General features: G+C 40.9%; 1 protein-coding gene across 3 annotated transcripts in view; it reads right to left on the reverse strand.

Annotated features, from left to right (window-relative positions):
• ift80 (intraflagellar transport 80 homolog (Chlamydomonas)) overlaps positions 1 to 12013 on the reverse strand; it is a 54420-nt gene that overhangs the window by 2055 nt on the left and 40352 nt on the right. For 2 of the 3 annotated variants that reach the window (XM_026192161.1, XM_026192160.1), the window contains exons 14-19: positions 5425 to 5560; positions 5136 to 5283; positions 3330 to 3501; positions 1012 to 1101; positions 674 to 846; positions 323 to 446 (exon numbers count right to left, since the gene is read on the reverse strand). In XM_026192161.1, coding sequence (XP_026047946.1) covers positions 323 to 446; positions 674 to 846; positions 1012 to 1101; positions 3330 to 3501; positions 5136 to 5283; positions 5425 to 5560 — 843 coding nt within the window. The remainder of the gene's footprint in view (positions 1 to 322; positions 447 to 673; positions 847 to 1011; positions 1102 to 3329; positions 3502 to 5135; positions 5284 to 5424; positions 5561 to 12013) is intronic. The other variant, XM_026192162.1, reaches the window with a different exon arrangement.

Below are 12013 nucleotides of genomic sequence, written 5' to 3' on the forward strand. Positions count from 1 at the left end.
CAGTGATAAGCACTCCAGTAACACTACTGCAAGCAATATTTGGGATTAAATAGGTCAGGTGCAACTAGAGATTTGCCTCCTTTTGCAGTTTAATGCTGTAGGCTTTTCTGATTGGATGGTAAACAGAAATGCTAAGGTAACATAGTTTTTCCCTAAACCAACTTTTTTTAAGGCCACTTAGAGTGTATTAGCAGAGCAAACAAAGTTGATAACCCATGGGAAATAATTAGAAATAGACACCATCCACAGCTAAAAATGTTTCCAGTGTGTTGCTGACCAAGTCAGTTTATACAGTGCAGCAAGACAGGCCACCATAACGTACCCCTTCAGAGTACTGCAGGAATCTCTTATTGGTCTCCTTCCTGCCAAATTTCTGTAGGAACTTCTCCCTATAGGCCAGCACAGTGTCCACATGGGTCTTGTGTTTAACTGCCAGCTCCAATGCCCTGGACACAAGATGACATGATGCAGACAGACATGCATCCTCTGTGAACAAATATGCTTCACCTTAACTCTTTAAAACCTAAGTTTAGACTACCTCCATAAAACAAAATCCTTACACAGCCAAAAATACAAAAAATACATACATGAATAAAAATCTCCCAAAACTGCTTATACTGTCTCTTTACTAGCTGTACATTTCCAACATGAACACATATATACAGAATTATACCTTTCCCAGTTATAAAGGTCAATGTTGACTTGTATGGCCTGGTAGATGAGACCAGCTTGTAAGAAAGCAGCCTCAGCTTCCTGGACCTGACCACTGAACAGCAGCATGTGGGCCAACGATGACTCCTTAGATGGCTGCTCCCTTAGAAAGTTGATGTATTGAACTCTAGGTAACTGAAAGAGGTGAAGCAGCAGATATGCAAAGAGAGAAGCTAGAAATACAGTATCTCTTTTCACTGACAGATTCACTGAAGTTTCACTGAATTTTCTTTTTTATGGTTTTCTGGTGGTTTACAACACTTGTGTTTAGCTGAACTAGCCAATAAGCAGTGCTCTTACCTCTCCAATGGCAGCATAAGCCATCTCTGCAGTAGTCAGCTCTCTGTTTGCCATTGCCATGCCAGCAAGACATGCCCACAAAGATTGGTCCTAGGGATAAAGGGAACAACAGCAGAGAGCATCTTTTAATGAAACCATTTTTTTTCTTTAATTAATATCGACCTATGGCATAAAAAAGGCACCTAACTCAAGGGAGGAAACGGTGTGGTGTTTACACCCTTTGCTATCAGCAGCCTGTAATAATAACACATAATTTGTTCCATTTTCTGTTGCTGAATCTATGAAAAATGCCAAAGATAACACAATTTGGCAAACATAAAATAGTATAATTGCACCACCAAAGTGAATCCCAAAGAGCTATTAGCCAAAAACTTGGCATCTCTGCAGAGTGTGCTTTAGAAAAAAAAAAGGAAACTGGACAAGTGGAGGACAAAATAACTTGCAGGCCTAAAAAAAACCATCTACAGCAGATGAGCAACATCTGAAAATATCTGAAAGAGTCTGGAAAGCTTATTGGCAGCAGCTTAATTATTCATCATAACAATGCCAATGCAATAAAAACACACTGGGATAGAAAAACACAGATGAAACACTATCAGTCATGGATTGGTCTCTTTAAAGCCAGACATCAACATTACTGAAGCAGCGTGGGATCATCTAGATAGACGATAAAATAAAAGGCAGCCAACAGCCAAAGAAGAGCTTTGAATGTCCTTCAAGAAGCCTGAAGAACTATTCCTGAAGACTAGACAAGAAAGTTTGACCAAGAGTGTCAAAGAATAAAGTGGTCATACCACATACTGACTTTTAAGCTGGTTAGAATTGCAAAAACTCCCTTTAATCCTGCATTTTCATGCACCTTTGCACATGTTTCAATGAATCACTGCACTGCATTTCCAATTTTCCCAACAAAATATAAAGAAGTGGTGGTGGTGGTGGGGGGGGACTTTTGCCTAGTACTGTATGTTGTAAATCTCATCTTGGTGGACATAAACCAAGTAACAGCTGAGCTGTTACTTACTTAGTTTTAGAAACCAATTGCTATGGAGAGATGAAGTAAAAATTCAGTCCTTTGGCCACATTCACAAATGACATATTTAGCAAAAAAGCACTTAATGAAAAGAGGATGTATCAGTGGGCATAAGGATAGAGTACGACTGTATCTTCAATGCATTCTGGTAAACTTTACTCATACTTTAACCAAGTCTTTAAACATGCATGACACACACAAAAACAGGAGGTATTTGCAGTACAAAACAACTATAAATGTAAACAAATGTGTCGCCACTTTATTTCCTGCAGCTGGATTAATTAAAATTTGACCACAAATGGGCCAGCAGTTGAGCAAACTGAACTCCAGAGTCACCACTCTGTAATCTCCTGCGTTTTTCAGTATCCATCACTAAGAAAAACAGCTCCAATTAGAAACCACTCCTGCAAACAACAAATATCATCGGCAGGACTTGCCAGCGATCGTAAACATGACAACACAACTTCACGTGAAACAATTTCACGTGAAATAAACCTTTTTTTGCCTACTTAATTGTTAGGTTATAAACTTTAGTCACTGTATGTTAGGTCTGTGCTTCTTGCCTTAATTTATAACATGTTTCTGTTGACTCCTGTCAGGTGAGCACTTACTGACAACAACTGTGGTTCTGGGAAAAGCCACCAAACGCTTACCAGAAGCCGAGAGGATGGGGTCAAGGAAAAAGCTCTTAAAACTGGTGCCTCTCTCCATCCCTTTTGTTCCAACCACCCTTTGCTACTTGTTGTCCGTTTCTCCAAGCTTGTGGTTATTGCATCATTGCCTAAGCAAAGACACAGTCTCACACTGTGCTCAGTGTGTGTGAGTAATATGTTTGGAAAATCCACACATGCATGCAGCAGAGTGTGTATTTATGAGTGAGGTCTGGGGGGTTAATCTGGTAAATGGAGTCACCAGGCTAATTGAAGCTAATTAAAGCCTGCTGGTCAGGTCCCATAAACCTGTCTACTACTTTCTGGTTCAGACATATTATCCATGCATACACGTGACATACGCCATGGGAAGCTGAACTGTACCAGAGCCCCAAGACTGGAGGATATTTAACACTACCACAAAACTGCTAACATAAATACAACGTGAAAGAAATGTAGTAATCAATGCGAAAGCTTAATGCTCACTATGGCTTTGCTTGTACAGCTAATGCAAGGACATACACAGTTCTACAAACACTGAGACCAATTGTACAATGATGTCACATCACTTACATTAAGCACATATAGAAATCACTGACACAAGTAGAAAAGAGTAAAAGACATTTCCAGTATCTTACTTTTGCATAGCAGCAGAGACGCAGTGCATCCTCCCAGCGCGCAGAGATGCTGTATTCATGCAGGAGGGCAGGAAAGGGTAGTACACTGCTGTACACCAATGAACCATCTCCTTGGCGTAATGTCACTTTGGTGCCAATGTAGTTTAGAACTTGGGGTGCACGTCTGAATTCACTTTGCAAAGACACACACAGTTTGTTACAGTAAATACTGCATTGACAGAGGGCAGAGGGAAAAAATGAGTTTGTTATGCATAAATAACATATAAATGATTCCTGACGCTGCTTCGACAGACTCATTAATAGTGCAGATTTTACCAGTTTCCTCTACAAGCACGGCATATGTAAACCTGATAAAATGGCCCAACAGCCATGGTACCACTGTAACCTGTACTGTTCTTAGGGCATCCTGCTTCCTGTAGAACACCATCATTGGTCATTTTTTTAGATACACCTTGCTAGTGCTGGGTTAGGTCCCATTTTGCTTTCAGATCTGCTTAATTCTTCATGGCACAGATTCAAAGGTGCTGGAAACATTCTTCTGAGAGTTTGGTACATGTTGACATGATAGTATCTGACACATCTCAGTAGCTTTTAAAATACTCATCCTGCCTGGCACCAGCAACCATGCCACATTCAGAGTCACTTAAACCACTTTTCTCCCCATTCTCAATGCTAAGCTTGAACTTCAGCTGGTCACCTTGACCATGTCTAAATATGTAAATGCACTGGGTTGCTGCCACGTGACTGGCCAATTTGACATTCGTGTTAATCAGCAGTTGAACAGGTATATCTAATAAAGTGGCTGGTGTATATCCAACAAACCTAAAGAGAAACTTTCAGAAATTTGCAGTTTCTGATGATTTATTAGCTTTTGCCACTTAGACTTTGGTGTTCCTCAAATTTCTGCCTGCTTGAGCACTAAACAGCAATAATAAAACCAGTGAGTGAGTCCAAAATGTGCACAAAAAGTTTACAACCAAGTGTTCAGATTAGTGTAGCAGACACAAGTATAGTTTACAATTGCCTGTACTGACAGTGCAGGCACTCTGCCTTCAATGCTGGCTAACGCTGGGGAGTTCTGGCCAGAAAGCTTTGCACAGTCTGATAGATGTTGGCCATATGCATTTTGCTTTGGAGAATGAGTTAAAAGGTACAGAAAAGCTGCCTCCATTTCTGCTCTTAGTTCATATTTGACATCTTTTCCAGAAACCTCTCAGATGAAAATGCAAGGGCACTGAGAGGTTCTCTTATATACTTCTATCTACTCTGGCCAACTTTAAACTTGAATATAACCTTTTGCTGCTTTTGTAATAGGAACTTACTCGCCATTCTGGTGAATGGTATCAGCTGTTACATGCTAAAGTCACCAATTAATTCTCATCCCCATTTCTTGTACTGCATAATACCTCTCTGTCAGAACCTCTAGAATCTCCCCACGTAAGGTGGTTTTTAGAGTTGGTGCTTTGACGCACCAGACATGGTTAAATTGGCAACTGAGTATTAACAGGATCATTTTACAGAAGTGTCAAGTCCTCATAAGGAGGTTGGAGGATTGGTGGTGTGACATCTATTAGAATTAACAGCCAGGAGATGCTGGTTCACATCCTACTGGAACCTTAATTTTGTTTTCCTTTTACATCCACTTGCATCTACCTGTAACAACAATAACCTTTCTTTTTGAAAAACAACTCATTGGCCTATGACCAATCACTCTCACTAATGCATTACCCAGTGTGTCAAAGCATAGACACTAATTGTTTATTAATTAGTCACACCAGGGGCTTTGCGAAAGCCCAGGGAAATTACCTGCCATCTTTTATGCACAGTGTCTTCGGTAATAATTCCTTGTCAGTGAAGACAACACTTGGGTAGTACCACACTGTCAGCTGGTTGTCTTGGATTCCACACAGGATGTTAGCAGCATCATTCCAGGCCATACTATGAACCATGCTACCTAAAAGATAGAAGATGCATGCAGCTATTACAGTAATCTAACCTTAGTTGCATGCACACACACACACACACACGCACACACACACACAAAACAAAGAAAGTCATCACCGATCTTGTTAAGTGCATTCCCTCCATGTCTCACCAATTTTGCAGATTTTGGGTTCTCGTCCAAGATGACGCACGGTGGTCAAATAAAGGTCACGGTTCTTGTCTATCAGGGCAATTTTCCTGTCAGTAGATGGGCCACACTGATCCAAAGCTATCTCCAACACCTCCTGCTACATGGAAATGCACACACACATACACACAAACAAGTAAATAGGTAAGTGGGAATAGGAAAGGACAAAAGATCAGGAAAAGAAAGGAAGAGGGAGAGGCAGTTTATACCGTGACCCAACAGTCTTTCTGCCAAATGTGTGTGCTTGTAGAGTGAGGGAGAGAGAGAGAGAGTCTGTGTGTGTGTGTGTGTGTGTGTGTGTGTGTGTGTGTGTGTGTGTGTGTGTGTGTGTGAGAGAGAGAGTGAGTGAGTGAGTGAGAGAGCGAGAGAACCTGTGTGTGTTTCTGGCCAGAATTAGCTGGCTTTGGTCCAGTATCTTGGAGCTGCATCGTGCTGGCAGACAAAGCCATGCTGACAAACAGTGACTACTGCTACTTCTACTTCTTTTCCCTCTTTTCTAATTCTTTTCTTCTTTTTTCTCTCTCTCACTCTCACTTTGATTCCAAACCCCATCTTCTATTTTTTTTCTTTTGTCTTTATTGTCTCTAATCTTTTGGGATTTTCTATATTTTCTAAATCAGACTGTCCAAAACTAAAATTTCAACAAACTGTGTGTATGTATAGATGGAAATTAGCAATTAGAATCATCACTGAATTTCACTAAAGCTTGAAGGTTGCAAGAAAAAAGTCAACCTCCTCAGCAGGTGATCCTAAGGTTGCGGAAAATAAGGAGTGTAGATGGATATTGCCAGCCTAAATTATCAACATGATCGATATTTCAGGGAAAAATGCTTTTAACACAGCCCCATTTCAACAATTACAGCAATGGAAAAAAAAATGCCAGGACAAAGATTTACAGTCAGCAGTTTCAAACTTTTTTTCTTTTCCTTTTGGTCAATGACTTTCACAGGGTCAGGGTGTATGTGTAATGTAACCTGTTATTCCACAAAATAATCTATCAAACTACACTGTAAAATGCTATTTAGCAAGACCCGTTAGCACACCTCTACTCATGGAAAACAATAGCATTCAAAGTTCTAGATAAAGTGATCACTGCAGCATTTATATTAAAATTAATTTGGCCTAATCACAGTAATCACTAGCTGAGGTAAGTCTGCAAATTCTCCCTGCTGATGAGCTATAGATCGTAACTTTTGATGAGGAAGCTAAAAGAGGCTGCTATCCTGGCTAAAAACCATATAATGGTACAAATACAGTTGTGGTCAGAAGTTTCCATACACTCATCCTGGACACAAACGTCCGAGTAGTTTTGATCTTATGATTTCTTTGAAATGTTCTTTTTCCAGAGCAGAATGATTAAACAGCATGCATCTTTAATGGCTTTAAAACACTAGAATTGGGTGAACAAGTCTGAATTTATTTTGGATTTTCTCTAATCCACACAGGACAAAAAACATGCATACAGGCTCAAATACATAGATCCAGTGGGGCAAAAAAGTATTTAGTCAGCCACCAATTTTGCAAGTTCTCCCACTTAAAAAGTTGAGAGAGGCCTGTAATTTTTATCATATCATCCTCTATTGTGTTGTATATTTCATTGTTTTTCTTTACACTACCTGTTTTGACCTGTCTCCCTGATGTGATGTTTGTGTATTGTATGTATGGTCGGGAGAGGTCCAATTTTGCTGCAGGCAACTGCAAGTGACAAATAAAGGCTTCACCATCATCATCATCATCATAGGTATACCTCAACTGTGAGAGACAAAATGAGGGAAAAAATTTCAGAAAATCACATTGTGTGATTTTTAAAGAATTTCTTTGCAAATCAGACAATGTGATTTTCTGGATTTTCTTTCCTCATTTTGTTTCTCACAGTTGAGGTATACCTATGATGAAAATTACAGGCCTCTCTCATCTTTTTAAGTGGGAGAACTTGCACAATTGATGGCTGACTAAATACTTTTTTGCGCCACTGTGTAGCCCCAGTAATGTTAAATGTCCGTTAACTAGTTACACCTTCATCAGATATTGTTGGTAGCCATTAACAAGCTTCTAACAACTGGTCAGATTCCCGGGTGTTCCATCAGTATAAAGTTCATGGTAGGCTTGAATCTGGGTTGTTTCTGAACATCCCAACTAATTTCCTCTCATCTGAGGGTGACGCTTGTGGTCTTCTACCAGACCTCGTTAAAGACGTGAGACATCAGAATAACTTGTGAGTAAGTACAACTATTTGTAATAATGACATTGGAATCTGCAGTTGTTTAGAAATGGCTACAAAGAATCTTCCCAAATTGTGTAAATCTGCAATTATCCTTCTTAGACCTTCATTGAATTCCTTGGACCTTCCAATTCTTTTGAGTATTGGTCAGTCCAATGAATGCTGTCAAACAAATTATTTTAATGCTGACAAAGAGAAACTACCAGACATAATAGGCCTCGATAGATAGATCAAGTTAAAATACATTGTAGAACTTTTCACAGCACTTAATAAACAATTTAAGTGAGTGTATGTATACATTTGAGCCTCTATGTATACTTGACCATGTGTATTAGAGAAAATCCTAAATAATGTCAATAAAGTTGTATGCTTTACAATCATCGCATTCTGGAAAAAGAACACTTCAAAGAAATCATTAAAAGCCCCGAATTACCATGACTTTTATGCCCATGATGAGTGTATCAAATCAAATCAAATCAAATCACTTTTTATTGTCACATCACATGTGCAGGCACACTGGCACAGCACATGCGAGTGAAATTCTTGTGTGCGAGCCCCACAAGCAACAGAGATGTGCAAACACAACAACACAAACGAGCAAAATACAAGAATGGCCAACCTGAAACTAATAAATATATGTACAATATATAATAGTGTATGCATTTCTGGATGTGTATACTAAATATTTTCCTACGTGTGTGTGTGTGTGTGTGTGTGTGTGTGTGTGTGTGTGTGTGTGTGTGTGTGTGTGTGTATACACATTTTTACAAATTAAATAGTAAAAAAATAAAATAAAATAATAATAATAATAATAATAATAAAATATATAAAATATACAGAGTTGAATATGTGCAAAACAAGTGGCATTTATATACAGTGTGGAGTGCATAATGTTGAAGTTCCAGTAGTGAAGCTGAGGTGTCTATGACGTGTTCAGCAGTCTGATGGCCTGATGGAAAAAGCTGTCTCTCAGTCTGCTGGTACGGGACCGGATGCTGCAGAACCTCCTTCCTGATGGAAGCAGTCTGAACAGTTTATGGCTGGGGTGACTGGAGTCCTTGATGATCCTCCCCGCTTTCCTCAGGCACCGCTTCCTGTAGATGTCTTGGAGGGAGGGAAGCTCACCTCCAATTATCCGTTCAGAGCACCGCACTACTCGCTGGAGAGCTTTGCAGTTGTAGGCGGTGCTGTTGCCATACCAGGTGGTGATGCATCCAGTGAGGATGCTCTCAATGGCACAGTGATAGAAGGTCCTGAGGATGCGGGGGCTCATGCCGAATCTTTTCAGTCTCCTGAGAAAGAAGAGGCGCTGCTGGGCCTTCTTCACTGTTTTGTTTGTGTGTACTGACCACGTAAGATCCTCAGCCAGGTGTACGCCAAGGAACCGGAAGCTGTATGGAAACTTCCAACCACAACTGTTTGTCACCAAGGTCGCAGCAGCACTGACAAGGACACATAAATTTCACTATATCCCTTTTTGATCAGATCATGCACTAAATTCTGCCCCTTTAACATGATAAGGCCATGTTTTAAAAAAAAGGTATTTATTGTTACTAAGTGTGACGGCCAGTGGGCTGGCCTTGTGTTTTGCTTTTTCTTTTACCTGTTTCTTGCAGGTAGGTGGAGCTGACCCAATTATTGATGCAGCACACCTGAGAGGCCAGTCCCAGTGTATATAAAGACACCTTGACTGAACCAGTGGTGGCTGGCTTTGACGCTCTCTCTGGCACTTGTCATGTTCATTAGGAAGTTTCAGTTATGGCTGTTATGTCCTTTAAATTGTGTTTAAGTTGCTTTACCTTATTTTCATTAAATATGTCTTACAGTCTTTAAAAACCTGTGTGTGGTCTCCCATTTGTTTGTCACTTCCTATGAGCCAGGTTGTGACAAATGGCGGCTCGTCCGGGATCGTCTGTGCAATTATCCTGGTTTGGTAAGCTTTCTAACATTTGATTGAGAGCTGGTCTGTTTGCAGCTGCTTGTCTAGTTGTGTCTTGGCTAGGACTTGCCTTGTAGGCAATTATTGAGTTGATTGCTGATCAGTTTGGTTATTTGTGGTGCTTTGATATTCTGGGTCTGCTGTGTATTGTGTTTGGGAGGCCATTTGGTTAGGCAGATTGAGTGGAGGCAGTCATGTTAATACTGTTGTTTGCTGTAGACTTAAGTTTACTGGAGTTAGTGTTGATGTGCTGTCTTGTGTCAACTTTGGAGCGTATGAGCTGTGTTGATTATTGAATCATTAAAATCAGTGCTTTCCCTGTTATGTTGAAGGAGTGTTTCTCTCGAGAATCATTCACTGAAATTTCTGTTGCGGTGAACACGGTTAGAGCAGTTGTCTCGGGAGCACGTCCCCAGGATTGAGGGGGTCGCTGTTTGTGCAGTTGCCTTTCTCTTTCTGGCGGTTTTTAGTGCATAAGTACCCACCGTAAGTAACTGCATGAAGACTAGGCTTTAGTTAAGTAGATTTTGGTTAGGCAGTTAGTGGGAAAGTGCTGTTTTCAATTGCATGTCGAGAATCAATACTTTGCTGTTATGGCTACTGTTGATGCTTTTGTTCAGTCTCCATCGGAGGAACTCTTGAATAGTTGTACTAAAGAACAACTCTTGAAACTTGCTGAACATTATGATGTCGACGTTGGAGATAAACGGTTGAAAGATGAGATTAAAGGAGTGTTGAAGGCTGCATTAGTAAAGAAAGGCGTGTTGCCAGGTAAAATGAAAACCTTAGCGGCTGAGGTTGATCAGTCTGTGGTCTCAACTGCCGTTGCTTTGTCTTTTGAGCAGCAAAAGGAGTTGTTACTCTTACAAATGGAAAGAGACAAGCTGAGCATTGAGAAAGACTGTGTAAGGCATTCTTTAGAAAAGGAAAAGTTGGAGCTAGAGCAGTATCAGCTAGACCTAATCAGGGCGGGCAAGTTATCAGGTGGTGTTGAGGCTAAAGAGTCTTCTCCACAAGGAGTTGAAACTTTTGATGTCGTGCATAATTTGCGCTTGGTGCCGAAATTTGATGAAAGAGAGCCAGATGCCTTTTTCTCCCTTTTTGAACGCATTGCCGAATTGAGAGGATGGCCAGAAGCTGACTGTGTGATTATGTTAGTCTGTTGTGACTGGAAAGGCTCAGGAAGCTTATTCAGCACTCAGTGCAGTTGATTGGAGTTTTGCTACTGTTAAAGATGCAGTTCTGAAGGCGTATGAGTTGGTACCAGAAGCTTACCGTCAACGTTTCAGATCATGGAGGAAGTCTGATAAGCAGTCGCATATAGAGTTTGTGAGGGATTTAACTAAACACTTCAACAGATGGTGTTCGGCACTGAGAGTGACAACTTTTCAGGATTTATGTGAGTTGATGGTATTGGAGCAGTTTAAAGAGTGTGTTCCTCCTGTGGTTGCCACTTATATTGCTGAACGGGAAGTGACTACCGTTTCTGACGCTGCTAAATTGGCAGATGAATATATCTTGGCACATAAGAGGCAGGTTGGTAGAAACTGTTTTTCAGTTGGTGCTCCCGCTAGAGCTTTTGGTCAAACTAAGTTTATGTCATCGGACCCTGCGAAGGCCATTGGTGGTGTGAAGCCCAGTAAGTTTGGTCAAGCATGCAACTACTGCCATGGCGATGGACACTGGAAAGCAGAATGTCCCTTGTTGAAAAGCAAGTTGGCGCGTACAGGCAAACAGGTTAAGCCTGCGGCTCTTACAATTCCTGCACGGGAAACTTCAGTACTCTCTTGGGAGACGCCAGTTTCGCCCAAGTCTGACTTGGAGAGCTATTCGGGGTTTGAGGATTTTGTGTCCGATGGGTTTGTATCACTCCCGGGTGATGTTCATAAAGTTCCTGTAAAGATTTTGCGTGACACAGGAGCGAAGGATTCTTTTATCTTAGCTTCAGTGTTGCCATTTTCACAGGTTACTGATACTGGTGAGTGTGTGCTTGTTCAAGGCATGGGTTTAACCACTATCTGTGCTCCATTGCATAAAGTCAGGCTGTCATGCAGTTTTGTGGATGATATCATCTGCCTTGGTGTTCGTCCTGCTTTCCCACTTGAGGGCGTACATGTGATTTTGGGGAATGATTTGGCTGAAAATCGAGTCTGGGCTGACAATTCTTTACCTGTTAAATCTAGAGTTCTGAATGAGTCCCATGAGTGTGAACAGGGTTTTTCTGACTTTGCAGCTTGTGCTGTTACGAGGGCTGCAGCTAAAAGGGATGCAGAGCCTGTAACTCAAGCAGAAGAGTGTCAGGTTGAACCAGATTTGATTGTTCCTGAACATTTGTCAATTTCCCAGCAAGAGTTAATTCAGGCACAGCGTGCTGATGCTTCACTGACTGAGCT

The sequence above is a fragment of the Astatotilapia calliptera genome, chromosome 14 (genome assembly GCF_900246225.1).
Source record: "Astatotilapia calliptera chromosome 14, fAstCal1.2, whole genome shotgun sequence".
Classification (NCBI taxonomy): domain Eukaryota; kingdom Metazoa; phylum Chordata; class Actinopteri; order Cichliformes; family Cichlidae; genus Astatotilapia; species Astatotilapia calliptera.